This window comes from Oncorhynchus mykiss, chromosome 13 (genome assembly GCF_057628025.1).
Source record: "Oncorhynchus mykiss isolate SJ-2025 chromosome 13, ASM5762802v1, whole genome shotgun sequence".
Taxonomy (NCBI): Eukaryota; Metazoa; Chordata; class Actinopteri; order Salmoniformes; family Salmonidae; genus Oncorhynchus; species Oncorhynchus mykiss.
Genome location: NC_143034.1, coordinates 71,460,754 through 71,481,910, shown reverse-complemented (window position 1 = coordinate 71,481,910; position 21,157 = coordinate 71,460,754). Strand labels below are relative to the sequence as shown.

The 21,157-nt window shown below is 39.9% G+C and overlaps 2 protein-coding genes across 7 annotated transcripts in view; one reads left to right on the top strand and one right to left on the bottom strand.

Annotated features, from left to right (window-relative positions):
- Positions 1 to 7,781: 7,781 nt before the first annotated feature.
- LOC110487426 (5-hydroxytryptamine receptor 3A) lies at positions 7,782 to 20,417 on the top strand. 3 transcript variants are annotated; one of them, XM_021559360.3, is made up of 9 exons: positions 7,782 to 8,005; positions 8,992 to 9,281; positions 11,091 to 11,135; positions 11,219 to 11,325; positions 11,535 to 11,704; positions 15,427 to 15,548; positions 18,504 to 18,714; positions 19,070 to 19,219; positions 19,642 to 20,417. In XM_021559360.3, the coding sequence occupies exons 1-9, from the start codon at positions 7,945 to 7,947 to the stop codon at positions 19,884 to 19,886; spliced, it is 1,401 nt and encodes a 466-aa protein (XP_021415035.3). In that variant the 5' UTR covers positions 7,782 to 7,944; the 3' UTR covers positions 19,887 to 20,417. The 3 variants fall into 3 exon arrangements, with proteins under 3 accessions (XP_021415035.3, XP_090053554.1, XP_090053555.1); XM_090197428.1 differs by having other exon boundaries at positions 7,937 to 8,005; positions 19,663 to 20,417; XM_090197429.1 differs by lacking the exons at positions 7,782 to 8,005; positions 8,992 to 9,281 and adding an exon at positions 9,476 to 9,621.
- The window catches only part of LOC110485275 (exocyst complex component 7), a 21,328-nt gene continuing 20,145 nt past the window's right edge, over positions 19,975 to 21,157 (bottom strand). For 2 of the 4 annotated variants that reach the window (XM_090197424.1, XM_090197427.1), the window contains one exon: positions 19,975 to 21,004. In XM_090197424.1, coding sequence (XP_090053550.1) covers positions 20,798 to 21,004 — 207 coding nt within the window. In that variant the 3' untranslated portion in view covers positions 19,975 to 20,797. The remainder of the gene's footprint in view (positions 21,005 to 21,157) is intronic. The other 2 variants (XM_090197423.1, XM_090197425.1) reach the window with 2 other exon arrangements.

Sequence of the window (21,157 nt, the reverse complement as noted above, 5' to 3'; positions counted from 1 at the left end):
GCCACATGTAGTGAACAGGTATAAAGTTAAGGCTGATGATTTACTGCCACATGTAGTGAACAGGTATAAAGTTAAGGTTGATGATTTACTGCCACATGTAGTGAACAGGTATAAAGTTAAGGTTGATGATTTACTGCCACATGTAGTGTACAGGTATAAAGTTAAGGTTGATGATTTACTGCCACATGTAGTGAACAGGTATAAAGTTAAGGTTGATGATTTACTGGCACATGTAGTGAACAGGTATAAAGTTAAGGTTGATGATTTACTGCCACATGTAGTGAACAGGTATAAAGTTAAGGTTGATGATTTACTGCCACATGTAGTGAACAGGTATAAAGTTAAGGTTGATGATTTACTGCCACATGTAGTGAACAGGTATAAAGTTAAGGTTGATGATTTACTGCCACATGTAGTGAACAGGTATAAAGTTAAGGTTGATGATTTACTGCCACATGTAGTGAACAGGTATAAAGTTAAGGTTGATGATTTACTGCCACATGTAGTGAACAGGTATAAAGTTAAGGTTGATGATTTACTGCCACATGTAGTGAACAGGTATAAAGTTAAGGCTGATGATTTACTGCCACATGTAGTGAACAGGTATAAAGTTAAGGTTGATGATTTACTGCCACATGTAGTGAACAGGTATAAAGTTAAGGCTGATGATTTACTGCCACATGTAGTGAACAGGTATAAAGTTAAGGTTGATGATTTACTGCCACATGTAGTGAACAGGTATAAAGTTAAGGTTGATGATTTACTGCCACATGCAGTTATGGAATGTTTGCTCACAATAATTAATTGGCTGATCCCTACTGATGACCCGAATGGAATCATGTGATCCTTCCTGAGTCCTTCCTTCAAAATGGTTCAAGTCCCATGCTGCTGCCAATGCTAATACAGGCGTTTGGCCACAAGAGGTCTCTATCACTCTCTATGGTTTGGTCATCACAAATTTGGCAAGAACTAGCAAAAAGCTACCGTTTGAGCTTCTGTGTGGGAAAAAAAATGTATTTGTGTATTCTTCACTAGAGCTTTAAGTTTCAACATGTTTAAAAATAGATAGTCATATGTGGAATAATGCATTTAGCAATTAGAATTCTAATGAATACATGTAATGGGGATTGTAGTGCTATAATCCCCCAGAATAGAGGCCTAGAACTCTAATGAATACATGTAATGGGGACTGTAGTGCTATAATCCCCCAGAATAGAGGCCTAGAACTCTAATGAATACATGTAATGGGGACTGTAGTGCTATAATCCCCCAGAATAGAGGCCTAGAACTCTAATGAATACATGTAATGGGGACTGTAGCTGTAGTATTAGTAGTGTGGAAACAAATCAACAGTGTGTTATTTCCTATAGAGGCAGTGTGAAGGCCTTATATTATCTCCTAACTAAGCAGGTTCTCAACCTCAGGCTGAGATATCAAATAGTCTCTCGATCATCTCCTCCACCTGCGCTGGGCTGTATTTGTGGTATCTCTCAGGGCGTTTGGAGAAATCATGGTCACATCTGTGTAAAGGACCATAATAAATGAATACCACTGTACCAGCGTTCTGTATGAAATTCTTACTGCACATCAATATTGAACAGTGGTGAATTAAAAATATACTTGACATACAGTGCCTTGCAAAAGTATTCATCCCCCTAGGCGTTTTTCCTATTTTGTTGCATTACAACCTGCAATTTAAATGGATTTTCATTTGGATTCCATGTAATGGACGTACACAAAATAGTCCAAATTGGTGAAGTGAAATGAATAAATCAAATGTAAAAAATATAGAACGGAAATGGCTATGAAGCCCCTAAATAAGATCTGGTGCAACCAATTACCTTCAGAAGTGACATAATTAGTCAAATAAAGTCCACCTGTGTGCAATCTAAGTGTCACATGATCTCAGTATATATACACACCTGTTCTGAAGGGCCCAGATTCTGCAACACCACTAAGCAAGGGGCACCACCAAGCAAGCGGCACCATGAAGATCAAGGATCTTTCCAAACAGGTCAGGGACAAAGTTCTGGAGAAGTACATATCAGAGTTGGGTTATAAAAAAATATCAGAAATTTTGAACTTCCCATTAAAAAAATGGAAAGAATATGGCACCACAACAAACCTGCCAAGAGAGGGCCGCCCACCAAAACCCACAGACCAGGCAAGGAGGGCATTAATCAGAGAGGCAACAAAGAGACCAAAGATAACCCCAAAGGACCACTTTAAGCCGTACACTCCATACAGCTGTGCTTTACGGAAGACTGGCCAGAAAAAAGCCATTGCTTCAATAAAAAATAAGAAAACACTTTTGGTGTTCACCAAAAGGCATGTGGGGGACTCCCCAAACATATGGAAAAAGGTACTCTGATCAGATGAGACTAAAATTGAGCTTTTTGGCCATCAAGAAAAACGCTATGTCTGGTGCAAATCCAACACCTCTCATCACCCTGAGAATACCATCCCCACAGTGAAGCATGGTGGTGGCAGCATCATGCTGTGGGGATGTTTATCATCGGCAGGGACTGGGAAACTGGTCAGAATTGAAGGAATGATTGATGGCGCTAAATACAGGGAAATTCTTGAGGGAAACCTGTTTCAGTCTTCCAGAGATTTGAGACTGGGACGGAGGTTCACCTTCCAGCAGGACAATGACCCTAAGCATACTGCTAAAGCAACACTCAAGTGGTTTAAGGGGAAACATTTAAATGTCTTGGAATGGCCAAGTCAAAGCCCAGACCTCAATCCCAATTGAGAATCTGTGGAATGACTTAAAGATTGCTGAACACCAGCGGAAGCCATCCAACTTGAAGGAGCTGGATTAGTTTTGCTTTGAAGAATGGGTAAAAATCCCAGTGGCTAGATGTGCTAAACTGATAGCAACATACCCCAAGAGACTTGCAGCTGTAATTGCTGCAAATGGTGGCTCTTCAAAGTATTGACTTTGGGGGAGGGGTGAATAGTTATGCACACTCAAGTTCTGTTTTTTGTTGTTGTCTTATTTCTTGTTTGTTTCACCCAAAAATATTTTGCATTTTGAAATTGGTAGGCATGTTGTCAAATGATACAAACCCCCCAAAAATCAATTTTAATTCCAGGTTGTAAGGCAACAAATTCAGAAAAATGCTACTGTAGATATCAAAACATTCATGGTACACCTCAGAGTTTCAGCTACAGTATTTGAAACATATCATTTATCCAACCACTATAGAAGTATTTTTACAAATTCAATTTTAAGTGCAATGGGCAAATTATAAATCAATATCATGTTTGCAATTCCTTTTCGGTCAATGGGGTGTACATTTTGTTATTTTGATTTCCGAGTCAAAACGGAGTGAAAAAACTGAAAACGAGAGCCTTATACCCATCGAGTCACTTCCCGTGGAAGGATCAACTGGTTTCAGGGAGACGAGGACCGAACCTACAGGCACAAACAGAAGACTTACACATAAAAGTCTTGGACGATGTAGGAGTGCGGTGTCAAAGCCTGACAAATCGTGTCAATACAATATATAAAAAGCCAAACGGATCCTCGATCTGCCCCAAAATGTTTTTTTGAAGCTCATTAAAGAAGGACGTGTGGTCAATGGTGAGAGCTTATGGTGAGGCAGGAAAAGCCTGTCCCTGGTGCATGTGTGTTCATTTCTGGACTGATGTAATGGATATAAATTCCATTAAAGAAATGCACTAGAAGGTGAATATAATTGCTTCAAACCACACATTGCATTATATTATAGCACTGCAGTGGTAGTTTTAGTGCTGTTTTAAGGCACCTATTGTAGACATACTGCCTAGTAGCCAACGCAACTTGTAGAATGTGCAACTCAATGCATTCAATCCTGACTTTTTGTTTTCAGAGCATCTCCACAAACAACAGACAAGGAGCCAGAGATCATCAGACACCAGTGGATAACTGAAGTACCAAAAAAGCCAGTAGATGGCATACTGACAGAGACTTTTTAAAAGTATAAAGTACAAGTCATATTATATACTGAAGTGGTGCAGCGGTCTAAGGCACTGCATCTCAGTGCAAGAGGCGTCACTACAGTTCCTGGTTGGAATCCAAGCTGTATTACATCCGGCCGTGATTGGGAGTCCCATAGGACGGCAGGGGTAGGTCGTCATTGTAAATAAGAATGTGTTCCTAACTGACTTGCCCAGTTAAATAAAACTATTTAAATAAACATTAAGGGCAGACGTGCGTTCTGTTTGCTATGTTGCAGAACGGTTTGTACCGAACAACACGTTTTCCAAAAATGCCGTTGTAACGTTCTTGAACAGACTTTTTAGGTATGTTTGCTCCCGTTTGGTGGGTGCGGCGAAGTGTGAATTGAAGCAATGAGTGACATGTTTAAAGGGCAGTGGCCATGCTGACAGCGTTCCCCAACCCCTCCCATTTATTTTTTTACTTATCGTGCAGCACAGCACCGTTTCCATTCAATTGAACGTTCCAGAACGTAAACACATACTGACCGCAGCCCTGGTTTCCCTGACACAGATTAAGCCTAGTCCTAGACAACAACAAAAGCACTTTCAATAAATCATCTCCACTGAGCTTGATTTTTACTCTAGGACTAGCCTCAATCTGTGTCCATTAGCAGCAACAGAAATATTACACTAAGTAGGTGTAGGTAGGTACAGAGCCATAGTGGGCAAACTATTCTCCAACTTGCCACTAAAATTACCATGACATTCTCATTCATTATTTAGTTATATTGTGGCCATGGAACCTTTGGGTCAGCATAGCACCCACCAAAATTGTAAAGGCAAACACCCTACGAGAGTTTTTAAACCCAGTCTCTACGTTCAGCGGTGTACACTTTTGACATTCGGATATTCTGTGGGAGCAGCAAGAACCTTTTAGCACTGAGGTTGCTAATAGGTCAAAGAATATGGCTCCGTTTCACAACCAGGGGCAAATGAGCAATAATTACTACATTGAAATTAGGACTGTGTTTTACTTTTTTTTTTTTTTTTTTTACTCTTGACCCAAAAACGACTGGAAAATGGGCTTTCTGTTCACGTTACATTTTCAAACAGCTCCATACAAGTGTGATCTATTACCTTTCAGTAGAGGTGGTAGTACATTACTGCCATCTAGTGGAGGAAAATTGTACAACATGGGTATTCTGTACATACACTTCAATTCTGCCATTTTTTAGACTTGACCCAGGATTAGGACCATGCCTTTGAGCAGTTCTTTTCTAGGCGGTAACACCAATAACATAAAACTCAGTAAAAAAATTAAAAATAATGAATGGTCTCTTTCCTAAATTAGCCTTGGATGGAGATAGGGATTTGGACATGTGGTTTTATTTAATTCTCCTTACTGACCAATGATTATGCCAGCGATTCTGATACAACCATTAATTCATACATTGTGCCCCTGGCCTGAGAGGATGGAAGTTCAATATGTAGCTAATGTACTGTAGTAGGCCAATGTTTACTAGCGGCACATCGTTGCCCATGAAAGGAAGTTAGGTTGCGAGCAAGCATTTTAGCCAGGTAGCCTAGGAGAACTGAAACTAAAAGTGTGTACTGTATGACAGAGTCATGAAAGACAGGAGGATGGCATTGGCGTTTCTCTACAAGTAGGGTGAGTCAACATGTTTTTTCAACTTTGCATGCACACGCACACACAGTCTTGAACAACTAACCTTGTGGGGACACACAATTCAGTCTCATTCAAAATCCAATTTTCCCTAACCCGTACTCTAACCTTAACCTGAAAACCTACCCTTAGCCCTAAACCTCCTAACCCTAGCTCCCAACCCTAATTCTAACCCTAACACTAATTCTAATCTTTACCCTAAACCCCCTAGAAACAGCAGTTGAACTTGTGGAGACAACAAAATGTCCCCAGTTGGTCATATTTTGGTTGGTTTACTATTCTTGTATAGTTAAACACGTCCACACACAAACAAATCAGTACTGAACAGCCACATAATTTTATCCATGCCTCACTACTGGTAGTTGATTTTGGTAGTTACCTGTATGTAATTAAGCTATAGAATAAGTAGTATATGATTGTAACAATAAAATAAAACTGTGTGTATCTGAAGAAGTCTTCTTTTAAAAGTGGCACGTTTGGATGTCTGCCTGTTTATATAAGCCTCAGTTATTGGTAGGACCAGACCGACATAACTCAGGAATAATATGTGTCTGTTGCTAGTAATGTAATAGATAAAAAGAAAATGCTTCAGCCACTAACATCAGCATTGGTCAGGGTGAAAGCCTGTTAACGATTACATAAACACTCTCCTGACTTCTGTTGAGAACTACACCCATGTAACATATCTGCATGCATTTCTCAACAAATAGTCTTTTTCTAAAGGATTGTGCTTATTATAAATTCCTCCTGAGGTGTGTATGGATAAATACATAATGGGCCGGTTTCCCAGACACAGATGAAGCTATTACTGTGGAGAACATGTGTCTGGGAAACTGGGAGTTATTCTGCCATGTTTACAGACTAGAGATGGCATGGTATATCCTCTTCTCTATGGCTCTCAAACACACAGTAATGGAACATTTCTGCTGAAACGCAGAACACCATATCATCCATGACCCATCTCCTGTGGTCATGGTAGAGGTGCAGTGTACATGTGGACCCCCAAAGTACATCTGGTTATTCTCAACAGTCTGGAAATGATTCAGTTGTTCCTGATGCTTTCATCAGAGGAAGGAAACACCAATTTTGAACATCTTTGAACATCTTGGCCATGTTCTGTTATAATCTCCACCTGGCACAGCCAGAAGAGGACTGGCCATGTTCTGTTATAATCTCCACCTGGGACAGCCAGAAGAGGACTGGCCATGTTCTGTTATAATCTCCACCTGGCACAGCCAGAAGAGGACTGGCCATGTTCTGTTATAATCTCCACCTGGCACAGCCAGAAGAGGACTGGCCATGTTCTGTTATAATCTCCACCCGGCACAGCCAGAAGAGGACTGGCCACCCCTCATAGCCTGATTCCTCTCTAGGTTTCTTCCTAAGTTCTGGCCTTTCTAGGGAGTTTTTCCTAGCCATCGTGCTTCTACACCTGCATTGCTTGCTGTTTGGGGTTTTAGGCTGGGTTTCTGTACAGCACGTTGAGATATCAGCTAGATGTAAGAATGTCTATATCAATAAATTTGATTTAATTTTGATTTGAACCCTTCTGATGCTATACATAAACACTATTACATCAGAATTACAATTTAAATTTAAACTGTGGGTAGTTTCATATGTCCAGACAATTAGTCCACAACCAGCTGTCAAAACAAGCTGCTTCATGAGCCACTAGTGAGGAGATAGCAACCTTTCTCCATTACCCAGAGAGGAGACAGCACCACTGAAACCACAATGCTGTCTGGTGCCCATGCATGATGACATTTCAAATAAACCAACTCAATCCCTTTTGTATTATTGTCTGTATGAAGTCTGTATGCTCAACAATATGATAACAGCCTACGGTCCTATTGAGGTCCAGTGAAACATATAGCCAACTACAGGGTTTAGAGGCAGGTGGAGGTGCAGTATATCCACTTCTGCCTAGTCACAGTAATTAGTAATTACCTGTCTGTTGTGGGTTGTTGTTTACACAAGATGGTGAAATGAATCCTGGGAGGTTAATTTAAAAACTCATTATTTTGGGATTATAGCCAAGCACATCCTGTACAATACCGAGGATAATATTCTAATGTAGGCAGTTTGTGGGGATGTGTATGTTCTCATGGAAGACTGCCGTGACCAAATGTTCCAGAGCAGCCTTTATAAGGGTCATCCCAGGTGAGGCTTTGGCTTGAGAGGAAAGGAGAAGGCAAGTGGTGATCACTAAGCATCTAAAGGTAGGTTTTCAGTCCTTCTTCTAACCGTTTCATTGGAGGAAACTTGTTATTTCTACTAAGACTGCACACCAATGTCTAACTGACCATGTACTTTGTGACAGAGGACGTGCAGGGATGAGACCCCTGGACCACAGCATGCTGAAATGTTGTCTCTTCTCTCTACTCTTGCTAACAGGTAAGACCTTGGGCTCCATTTTGCTCTTCTTAAAACAGGCACAGATTACACTAGAAGAATATCGTCTTTCTCGTTCCTATTAGCAGATTTTAAGTAAACATTGCGAAACAAGCATTTAAAATGGTTAACGCAAGCTGAAATATTCAAAACATGTTTAAAATTGCCTCGTCCCAGATTATCTTACTAAAGTCATGAAAAACAATTAGAATAAAAATATTCAAATAAATTTTTAAGTGTATTGAAGCACTATAACATGTTGCACTAAAAGCTGGCAATGTAGTATGTTGTTTGATCTAAACATGGTACTCTTATCTCTAGTCCATTATCACTCCAATATAACTGATTTAGAGTACCAGGTTTAGATCACTTTTCAGACTTATTGAGTCACTACTATGAAGCCATCAGAAATACTCTAAATGGGGAGATGGGAAACTCCATTTGATTCGTATTAACGTGTACACGCGTTGTCAATTTGCCGCACAGTGCATTCTGGGTAAATATGGGACAAGGAGCGCACTCCTTCAATGAGCGAATGGGAGTCAATTGAGCGCTAGCTCAAAAACCCAACATTAGCATGAATTACACGGGAAAAGCACAACATTAGAAATATATTCTGAGATATGTATCTTGTTTACCTAGTTTTTATTTTATTTGTGACATTACTTACTTAAGAAAATAAACAGGTTATGCGCCTGGGAACTAACTTTCTACAAGGGATTTCGGGGCGAATAGTTTAACAACCGCGTATGATAACGTGAACGCGATTGTCAATGAGCGGAGCGTTATACGTTATCCATTAATTGACCAATGAGATTCCTAACTCCTCATTTCTTAAAGTATTTCTGCTACCATGAAGCAAGGCAACAACCTTATCCAATTGAATTTAGATTAAGTGTTTTATTTATTGTACTGTGGTTGTTAAAATATTGGAAGGCATCATTGGTTCCTAGAACATCGCAATGATATACCTGTCTCTGGTTCCACAGTGTCTGCAGCAGACCCTCCATCCAATGCAGCCATTTTAGCTAGTGAAATGACTCCAGGCAATGCATCCAATACAGCCAATGCAGGCCAAGCACCCAATACATCCAACACAGCCAGTACAAACCAACCATCCAACACAGCCACTTCATCCAGGGCAACGACACCCTCCTGTACAACACGTCGATGTCTGGCCAGCATGCTGATTGCGAAAGAAGCTCTGAGTCAGCCACAGTCTCCATCATGCATCTCAAATATCAGTGTGCCGTTAATAGTGTATGAAACTCTGTCTGTCGTAAGTCACTTTCTGTTCCTTTTAATTGAGTTTTGTACAATGTGATGAGTTTCAGAGATAACTTATTGACAGATATATAATTATGTGATGATTAATTATACCACAGCGTTGTTGAATACTCATTTCTAATTGGCTGAAAGGGCATTCTAAAATGGATATTAAAACCATCTAACGGGAGAGTTGAAAAATATATTGTGCCAGTTGGAAAATAAATTGGGACACCTTGCAATCATGATGCATTATGTGCCTAACACATGCGTACAACACGTACTTGCTACAAAGTTACAAAAAGCTAAACCAACAACCACACAAACCGAAATTGGATACATTGTAAACGCAGGTACAACGGGGAAAAACTTCGCTAGCTATCATTGATTTGTTTTAGCATCTTTCTAGTTTGACCAGCTGTTTTCAACTGGTATTTTTGATTTAGGTTCCCAGATTTGCTAGCAACAAACTATTTAGCCAGTTTATAGCCTAGTGTGTGATATGCGATGCAATCTTCTCGTAATAACATGAGCTCACTTATGGATGTATCCAAATGAATGTCAATAGAGAATCTTAAACAAACAAATCTACTTTGCTGTTATTCTGACTGCAGAGATCGTGACTGTGTTAGCCATAGCTTGTTGGCTAACTAGCAAGAAAGGGACAAAAACAGTGGTGTAAAGTAAACATACTTTGAAGTACTAAAGTCGTTTTTTTGCGATATCTTTACTTTACTATTTCTGAAAACTTCACTACATTCCTACAGAAAATACAAATAATAATAAAATGAACTTTTTACTCCATTTTCCTTGACACCCAAAAGTACTCGTTATATGTTGAATGCTTAGCAGGACAGGAAAATGGTCCAATTCACTCACTTATCGAGAGAACACATCCCTACTGCCTCTGATCTGGCAGACTCACTAAACACATGTTTCGTTTGTAAATTATGTCTTAGTGTTGGAGTGTATCCCTGGCTGTCCATCCATTTTAAAAACAAGACAATGGTGCCAAGACAATCTGCTTTGCTTAATATAAAGGAATCTATTTATACTTTCTCTTTTGATACTTAAGTATATTTTTAGCAATTACATTTACTTTTGATACTTAAATATATTTAAAACCAAATACTTTGACTTTTACTTGAGTAAAAGTATAAAAGTAAAGTATACCTAAGTAGAAAGTTACTCAAGTATGACTATTGAGTACTTTTTCCACCACTGCAAAAACGTTGGCAGCGAGCACAACAAATAGAACGCGTAAATATCTAACTAATCGAACGAACGACTGGGTCTCTAGCAACAAAAATATGTGAATGTATGAATTTCATAAAGATAATTCATACATTCACATTTTTTAAATGTTTTATGTCTAGCAGTAAATGTGTGCTTTAGTATTTTTTTGGCAACTGTGGGATAAACTCCCCAGTTCTGTACATTACCATGGAAAAATAAACTGCAAAGGGACTTGACTCCGCCGCGTCGTCCATTATTTCCAAGGTAATCATCATCTTCTCAGATATAATGGCGGTCTGCAAACCAACGTTAAAGGTGCATGCCGCCACCTACTGTCCTGGAGTGTGAGGTCAATCACGGTTTACAACATTTCTAAATCATCCTACCTAAATGTAGTACTTCTGTGGAAAAAAAGAGCCCTACTAACTTCTAATAGACCCTCTCCCATCCCCAAAATCCCCCCCCAACGATCCTACACTTCCATCTGTCCCTCTCTTCAACATACTTACAATATAACACATGCTCCACCGTTTCTTTCCAAGGGAATGTACAGAATGTTGTCATTTATCCCTTATCTTCTAAATAGGACACAAAAGATCTTCGCTTCGAGAGTCATCTGCAAGTCATGTTGGTAAGTACACATAAAAAACATCCAGAGGCATTCAAGTAAATGTGCCATTTTGTAATACCACTCATTATGATTATATACTGCAGTCTTGGGAAGACCCTGATTTATCATGGGACACATCAGTCTATCATCATGATGTGGTGGTCCTGCCTGTCAGCAAAATCTGGACTCCTGAACTCCATGTGACTAATGGGTGAGTCCACTTACAACAGAATACAATAACCTACCAGTAAGTTATATTTAATTTATTCTTGATTCCTTTTATAACATGATCTTCTAAATAGTGAGTAAAACATCTACAGAAATTAGAGATACAGTATTTATTTTGGAGTGGCCAAATGTTTAGGTGTGACAGTTTAGTAGATCAATCCTCAGTCTGTTCTTAACTTCTCATGTTTAAAGAGTGCAAACAACGATGAAGCACGGCAACAAGGATTTACTGGTGCACAGCAATGGGACTATAGAGCACATGGTCATCATGAACACTGTGGTGGGCTGTGAGGTCAATCTGTACAATTACCCCTTCGCTTCAGATTTCTGCCCCATCGCCATCAATGTATGGGCACTTAAAGGTAAGTGCATCATTTCAATCCTCATTCTGTCTGCTAAACAGCTATTGCGCACTATTACTTACCAAAGATCTTATTAAAAACAAGATGTTAACAAAAACAACGAAAACATGTTTTAAATCTGTATAGCCTACTGCAATTCCGTATATGATGCAATTCAGTTTATTTGTCATCTTTGGAGTTTTATATGCTCCCTGACTGTCCTCCCTACCAATGATGTACAGTGCCTTCAGAAATAATTTATACATCTTGACTTATTCCACATTTTGTTGTTATGGCCTGAATTCAAAATGATTAAATATATTGTTTCTCTCTGACCCATCTACACACAATACCCCATCATGAGAAAGTCTTTAGAAATGTTTGCATATTTATAAAAAATATTACAAATACAGAACTTGAATTTACATAATTATTCACACTCCTTTCCTATGGCACTACAAATTGAGCTCGGGTGCATCCAACTTCCTTTGATCATCCTTGATATGTCACTATCCACCTGTCTATGTAAGGTCCCATAGTTGACAGTGCATGTAAGAGCAGAAATTATACCATAAGGTCCTAGGAACTGTCCGTAGATCTCTGGGAATTGTGATGAGGCATATCTGGGGAAGGGTATAAAATAATTTCTAGAGTGTTGAAAGTTTCCAAGAGCACAGTGGTCAACATCATTGGGAAATAAATAAAAACATGGAACTACCCAGACTCTGCCTAGAGCTGGCTGTCAAATCAAACTGAGAAACCGGGCAAGAAGGACCTTGGTCAGGGAGGTAACCAAGAACTCAATGACCACTCTGATAGAACTACAGAGTTTCTTGGCTGAGATGGGAGAACCTGCCAGAAGGACAACAGTCTCTACAGCACTTCACCAATCTGGGGTTTATAGGAGAGTGGCCAGACGGAAGCCACTCCTGAGAAAAAGGCGCATGACAGCACGTGTGGAGTTTGCAAAAAGGTATATGAAAGACTCGAGCATAAGGCAAAAATATTCTGTGCTCTGATGAGACAAAAATTGAACTCTTTGGCCTGAATGCAAACCACTATGTCTGGAGAGAACCAGGCACAGCTCATCACTCTCTAACGCCATCCCTACCCTGTTGAGCAGCAGAGATTGAGAGACTGGTAAGGATAGAGAGAACATTGAATGGAGCCAAATACATCCTTGATGAGCACCTGCTTCAGAGTGCAAACGACGTTAGACTGGGGGTGAATACTTGCAGCCAAAGCAACGATGGAATGGCTTCAGAACAAGAATGTGAAAGTCCCTGAGTGGCCCAGTCAAAGCCCAGACTTGAATCTCATTGGAAAAAACTTAAATTGCTGTTCATCGCCGCTCCCCATCTAACTTGAAAATCTGCAGGGAAAAATGGGAGAAAATCCCCCAAATTCAGATGTGCAACACAACCAAGATGTGTAACACATTTATTTTTAGAAAAAATCAAGGGGTATATAAACCCTGGATTGCTGATGCTATGTATTGGCCATTGAGAGGCATTGAAGCCATTCCCCCAGTAGGAGCAGTGCTCCATAGGAATGAATGTAATTCTACAGTATTTCAATGAAATGTTTCAAGGACAAAATTACATGCATTAAAGTATTGTTCTGTTATTGTGGTGACCGTAACATTTGTAATTCCAAAAAAGTATATTTTGAAACTCCCCTAAAGTCTATGCCCACGACCCTGTGGAAATCAAATTAGCATAATAATCCCCATAAAAATCTGTCAATTTAAGATATCTCATGAAATGTGTTTCAATCCACTGCGCCTGCCAATATCGCCCTTCCGCATCTGCGATGAAAGGTGCCAGAGCTAGGGCGGTGTTTATCAGACCATGAGACATCCCGAAAATTGGTCTTCTCACAAAAATGTCTTTAGAGTCCATACGGTTTGGCCTACAAACTATTAAGATGAGACTCTCAGGAACATGACGGTTCTCTCCGTTTTTGCTCTATGACCCCCACAACAGTCACAGGACTGGTCTGAAGTCAGTACAGCCAATATGCCAACTTCTGTCTGTAGCATCCCAACAGTTTGGGCTACACACTATGACCCTTCTATGGAAAGGTGAGTCTCTCACGAGCCTAGTTTAAGTTTTTTTTCAATGTATGCAAGAATATATGGAGATAAGGGGTTAAATACTATCTGAGTATCCATGTATGAAGCTGTTATTCAAGGTGTTTCTATGGAGTCTGTAAATAATAAATGTAGCAAAAACAAATGTAGACATTAATAAATTCTTCCAAAAAAATACAATGATGGGGGGGGGTGCCAAGATGTAGGCATGGTGGTTCAACACAGCGCCCCCCATCAGTCATCTACTGTACAGTATATATACATCATTGTCCCTGACACTCCATCCCTTCCAGGTTTGTGGTGACAGAGGTGTGTTTGGGCCGGTGTAGCATGCTGCAGACCCAATTGGCCTTTTGGGCTGGACACAGTGAATATTAGGGGTGTAATGGGTCAAACATTTTGATTTGGTTCAGTCCCTGATTTTTTTTTTTGCTCAATTTTCAGGAGGGGAAAAAATGACCATTATACCATCCTGTGTAAATGATAACGATGGACAATCTTTAATGTAGGCTTAAGCTATCTCCCACATTAAATTAGGTAAATGAATAAGTTAAGCACGAATAAGAATTATATAAACAGAGTGAAATAGACAGATACTGGGGTGAATGGTTTTAGCAGTATTGCATGACGATAGACATGAGAACTGGGGGTGTTATAAAAGAGCATATTTTATGTGTTGTATAGTTCAAGTCAGAGTCAAATAGACAGATACTGGGGTGAATGGTTTTAGCAGTATTGCATGACGATAGACATGAGAACTGGGGGTGTTATAAAAGAGCATCTTTTATGTGTTGTATAGTTCAAGTCAGAGTCAAATAGACAGATACTGGGGTGAATGGTTTTAGCAGTATTGCATGACGATAGACATGAGAACTGGGGGTGTTATAAAAGAGCACAAACACTATGTTCTGAGCGGTATGAAACACCATGAGAGGAGGCAGTGTTTTATTAGTGTGTATGCTGAAAGCAAGAACACTCTCTAGAAATCTTCCATATTCTTATTTGATTACTCCTTAAGCTTTAGCCTTATTGGGGAAGTTCATGATTTTACAACTTGATGTTAGATGGTTGGTTCCTCACCCTGAAAGTAGTCTATGGGCCTGGAGAAACATTAACCCATGGTTCAGTTCTCTCTGAACAACAACTACTAACTTTAGCCACCGCTAACAAAAACAAATCAATGGGAGTGATCGGGGCAATTGTCAACATTTCATGGCCAAATCAACCATATTTAGTTTGATGTTACTTAATGGTGATTTGGACACTTTTTTTTATTTTTTTATTGCATTTTGCAAATGATGTGGCACTTCTCTCTGAGACCCCACGCTAACAAACAAAGGATATGGCTGCCAGAATGAATCAAAGTGAGGTTGTTTCACCAAAGTGGCTCTGAGATATGTGTTACAGTAGGCTACCACCACTGAAGTATTATAGATTTTGTATTATTATTTCAAAAACAAAAAAATTATGTTTAAAAAAAGTCATTTTTCCATCCTCTTCTGAGAACCAAAATAAGAGTCATATCAAGAAATGAACCGAACAAAAAATGTAAATCTTTACACCCCTAAAACAACAGATTTTTAGGGGTGTGAAGCTACGTACGGTATGATCTTTGAATGACTGAACTAGTATCAAATATCTGCTTTTACAGGATGTGGCATGTTCCTGAACTTTGGGAAAGTGAGCACAACTAGTGCAAACCGCGGAGACTGGCTAACCGAGGAGGTGGAACTCAATGCTAAAGGAGGCAGAGATGATCGCAACTATCTATGGGTTAGTGAGTGCTCCTGGTGATTTCAGTAGTTTATGTGACATGTAGAGTAAGGTATCTCTATCTATGGGTTAGTGAGTGTTCCTGGTGATTTCAGTAGTTTATGTGACATGTAGAGTAAAGTATCTCTATCTATGGGTTAGTGAGTGTTCCTGATGATTTCAGTAGTTTGTGACATGTAGAGTAAAGTATCTATCTATGGGTTAGTGAGTGTTCCTGATGATTTCAGTAGTTTGTGACATGTAGAGTAAAGTATCTATCTATGGGTTAGTGAGTGTTCCTGATGATTTCAGTAGTTTATGTGGGACATGTAGAGTAAAGTATCTTTATCTATGGGTTAGTGAGTGTTCCTGATGATTTCAGTAGTTTATGTGACATGTAGAGTAAAGTATCTATCTATGGGTTAGTGAGTGTTCCTGATGATTTCAGTAGTTTATGTGGGACATGTAGAGTAAAGTATCTTTATCTATGGGTTAGTGAGTGTTCCTGATGATTTCAGTAGTTTATGTGACATGTAGAGTAAAGTATCTTTATCTATGGGTTAGTGAGTGTTCCTGATGATTTCAGTAGTTTATGTGGGACATGTAGAGTAAAGTATCTTTATCTATGGGTTAGTGAGTGTTCCTGGTGATTTCAGTAGTTTATGTGACATGTAGAGTAAAGTATCTTTATCTATGGGTTAGTGAGTGTTCCTGATGATTTCAGTAGTTTATGTGGGACATGTAGAGTAAAGTATCTTTATCTATGGGTTAGTGAGTGTTCCTGATGATTTCAGTAGTTTATGTGGGACATGTAGAGTAAAGTATCTTTATCTATGGGTTAGTGAGTGTTCCTGGTGATTTCAGTAGTTTATGTGGGACATGTAGAGTAAAGTATCTTTATCTATGGGTTAGTGAGTGTTCCTGATGATTTCAGTAGTTTATGTGACATGTAGAGTAAAGTATCTTTATCTATGGGTTAGTGAGTGTTCCTGGTGATTTCAGTAGTTTATGTGACATGTAGAGTAAAGTATCTTTATCTATGGGTTAGTGAGTGTTCCTGGTGATTTCAGTAGTTTATGTGGGACATGTAGAGTAAAGTATCTTTATCTATGGGTTAGTGAGTGCTCCTGGTGATTTCAGTAGTTTATGTGGGACATGTAGAGTGAAGTATCTATCTATGGGTTAGTGAGTGTTCCTGGTGATTTCAGTTGTTTATGTGGGACATACGTTACTCTTCCTGTTTTTAAGGGCAGAGCTTAAACAACATTTACACAGAAAAAAACAATACACCTAAATAAAAATGTATCTGATGTTTTTATACCTTTCATAAGTAGTATGAAATAAGTAGTACCTGCACATCCCAGGCTATGTATTGTGTAGATCTATACCTGCACATCCCAGGCTATGTATTGTGTAGATCTATACCTGCACATCCCAGGCTATGTATTGTGTAGATCCATACATGCACATCCCAGGCTATGTATTGTGTAGATCTATACCTGCACATCCCAGGCTATGTATTGTGTAGATCTATACCTGCACATCCCAGGCTATGTATTGTGTAGATCTATACATGCACATCCCAGGCTATGTATTGTGTAGATCCATACATGCACATCCCAGGCTATGTATTGTGTAGATCCATACATGCACATCCCAGGCTATGTATTGTGTAGATCCATACCTGCACATCCCAGGCTATGTATTGTGTAGATCCATACATGCACATCCCAGGCTATGTATTGTGTAGATCCATACATGCACATCCCAGGCTATGTATTGTGTAGATCCATACATGCACATCCCAGGCTATGTATTGTGTAGATCCATACCTGCACATCCCAGGCTATGTATTGTGTAGATCCATACCTGCACATCCCAGGCTATGTATTGTGTAGATCCATACATGCACATCCCAGGCTATGTATTGTGTAGATCCATACATGCACATCCCAGGCTATGTATTGTGTAGATCCATACATGCACATCCCAGGCTATGTATTGTGTAGATCCATACATGCACATCCCAGGCTATGTATTGTGTAGATCCATACATGCACATCCCAGGCTATGTATTGTGTAGATCCATACATGCACATCCCAGGCTATGTATTGTGTAGATCCATACATGCACATCCCAGGCTATGTATTGTGTAGATCCATACATGCACATCCCAGGCTATGTATTGTGTAGATCCATACATGCACATCCCAGGCTATGTATTGTGTAGATCCATACATGCACATCCCAGGCTATGTATTGTGTAGATCCATACATGCACATCCCAGGCTATGTATTGTGTAGATCCATACATGCACATCCCAGGCTATGTATTGTGTAGATCCATACATGCACATCCCAGGCTATGTATTGTGTAGATCCATACATGCACATCCCAGGCTATGTATTGTGTAGATCCATACATGCACATCCCAGGCTATGTATTGTGTAGATCCATACATGCACATCCCAGGCTATGTATTGTGTAGATCCATACATGCACATCCCAGGCTATGTATTGTGTAGATCCATACATGCACATCCCAGGCTATGTATTGTGTAGATCCATACATGCACATCCCAGGCTATGTATTGTGTAGATCCATACATGCACATCCCAGGCTATGTATTGTGTAGATCCATACATGCACATCCCAGGCTATGTATTGTGTAGATCCATACATGCACATCCCAGGCTATGTATTGTGTAGATCCATACATGCCACAATTCCAAATTTGCAGTGCGTTTCTTTTCCCATTAATTGGGGTTAAGTCATAGTTGGATCTGCACAACCGATGGTGAAGGATGTGGACTGATTGACATAAGGCTTCTTTTGAGTTCTGAAAACATCGGACAGTCTGATTTTGGAATGTAATGCTCTTCCCTTTCAATTTTAAACAAATGCTATACGTTTAGACGCAAGAACTCGGAAAAACTAATTATTTCAGTCTGGCCTACCCGTCTGTCTTCACAGGTGTCGCTGAAAATGCGGTCTGAAAACCCATTTCTGTCCCTGGTCCTGCCCAGTATACTGATCATTGTGGCAGATGTGGTGAGCTTCTCCCTGCCACTGGGAGGGGGCGAGCGTATCTCATTCAAGGTTACACTGGTTCTCAGCTTCATCATGTTCCTCATCATCCTCAACGACCTACTGCCTGGAGGAGGCCAGTGCAGCCCCATCATCCGTGAGTATCCCGTGTGTAATGCACCAGAATGAAACAGCATTTTGTTATAAACGGTGTGTATGTAACAGAGTTAAGAATGTTCCATAAGCTTATTTCACAGCTAGCTTGAAATGTCGCCAAGGGAGCTATCAAATTTGATATTTTTCTGCAGCGCAATAGTTTGGTATGTTGTCAATTTGGGAGCAGTGATCCTAGTGATCCGTTGGGTGCAGAGTTTCACTATTTCCAGCCCGGTATGTTACAGGGACAGTAAAGAAAGATATACTGGTAGCAGCACACTGATGTCAGTTTCATGTATACAGGACCTCTCTGCCACCATATAACACTCACACATCTCTCTCGTTGTTCTCCATAGGAAAGCACTTCTGTTTCTGTTTGGTCATCCTGGTGTTGAGCACGTTGCAGTCTATGGTGCTCACACGCCTGGCTAAGTGTGGCACTCTCTGGCCCTGCAGCCTCTCCAAGTCCAAAGACTCACTGCTTAAAGACACAGACAATGAAGAGGGTAAACGTTTTCATTCTTCTGTCATCTCAGTTATCCACAGAGCAAGATATATTTTCATGGTTTCCAAAGACATTAACAAAACGTCCTTATACAACCATTGTTAACCTGACCATGAAGTCATAATGACGTTACTGCAACTAGTTTTACTGGGGACCCCATAAATGACTTTCATCATCATAAACTAGTCAAGTTGTATTTTAATGCTCAACCTTTTAATTCTTACCCTTTAGCTGCAGTCTTTCCCAGCATCTTTTCTTGTTAGCATCATTTGTCTGGCGTTTACGCTGGTCTGGACAGCTACTCCATTTGATCTGTCACTGAAAACTGTCATTTTACAGAAAGGTAAAAATGATTGACATCTTTATTTAATCATGTTATATTAATAATAGGTTATCCTTTTTTCTCTCCTTTACTTTGTCTAGAATCCAAGTCTGATATTAAAGCCTCAGAGGAAGAGAAGAATACAGCCCTCCAGAAGGTGGTGAAGTTTCTCAACAAAATGGCTGCACAAGACCACAAAAATGCTATACATCATCGCTTTGCCAACAAAGTGGACTTGGTCTGTTTCTGTATCTATCTCACCGTCCTCATCGTTTATGCAGTCGTCATTTTATTTTTCTCCTTTGGTTCTCAATGTAAGATCAACCAATTAGATTTCTGGTCATAAATTATTTATTTATTATTTCAACAACCATATTTAAAAAAATATTGGTGTATTTGGGTCTTCAGAAATTTTGCAAGCACAAACAAAAAGCTAGTTGTTTTGAGTTTCTGGGTAAAATAAATAGATGTGTTTATTCTTAAGTAGGGCTTTAACAATATTTATTTAAACATGTTTAGAACTAGCCAGTCATGTGTAATAATACATTTAGCAATTGGGACTCTAATGGGGACTGAAGCACTGTAATCCCCCAGAATAGAGGCCTAGAACTCTAATGAATACATGGACAGTGGACTGTAGCTGTAGTATTAGTAGTGTGGAAACAAATCAACAATGTGTTATTTCCTATAGAGGCAGTGTGAAGGCCTTATATTATCTCCTAACTAAGCAGGTTCTCAACCTCAGGCTGAGATATCAAATAGTCTCTCGATCATCTCCTCCACCTGCGCTGGGCTGTATTTGTGGTATCTCTCAGGGCGTTTGGAGAAATCATGGTCACATCTGTGTAAAGGACCATAATAAATGAATATCACTGTACCAGCGTTCTGTATGAAATTCTTACTGCACATCAATATTGAACAGTGGTGAATAAAATAACCCATGTCTTGTACCAAACATACATGGGACATCCCAGTTTCACCTACAATATTTGAAAAGCATCAGTTATTCAACCACCTTATGTGTGCTGAATTCCAAATGGACCCCCTATTCCCTAGCCACCCTTGCAGATCTAAGGTAGAAGCAATACGACAACATTTTCACTAGGCCAATCAGAAGGCAAGATGAAGGTATTACCATAATGCTTGTATCCATCCAATCCGCTCAGATCTACAGGAGTAGTTGGGGAGTAGGGGCTGGTGAATATGGAGTAGGGACTAGAGAGTAAGAGCTAGGTGACAGGGGCTAGAGTGTAAGAGCTAGGAAATAGGGGTTGATTCTGAATTCAGCAACAGTCTCCAGTAATAAGCTCTGTGATATGCCATGACTCCCCTCAACAGAAAGGCTGTGTAGGCCTTGGACACCATCTCTCTCTGGGCCTGACAGATGGCCTGGCGCTGCTCTCTGTCTGGGATGGCCCACGCTTTCTGAGCCTTATACAGTTCCTCCAGGCCCTCGTTGAAGCTCTGGACGACACGAGGTCAAAGGTCATATCATTTTTTGGGGGGACCGTCATGTTATCACATATGAGGGCACTGTTTTGTAACAGAAAATGCAAACATTACAATCTTTATATAGCATGTCACAAACGGTGCCCCATAAATACGAGCCCTAAGCTG

Excerpts from the sequence above, each read along its gene's own strand:
- LOC110487426 (XM_021559360.3), top strand. The coding sequence starts at position 7,945 with ATGAGACCCCTGGACCACAGCATGCTGAAATGTTGTCTCTTCTCTCTA. Across the intron at positions 11,326-11,534 it reads GAACTCCATGTGACTAATGG|AGTGCAAACAACGATGAAGC; the intron begins GTGAGTCCACTT and ends TCATGTTTAAAG. Across the intron at positions 15,549-18,503 it reads ATGATCGCAACTATCTATGG|GTGTCGCTGAAAATGCGGTC; the intron begins GTTAGTGAGTGC and ends CTGTCTTCACAG.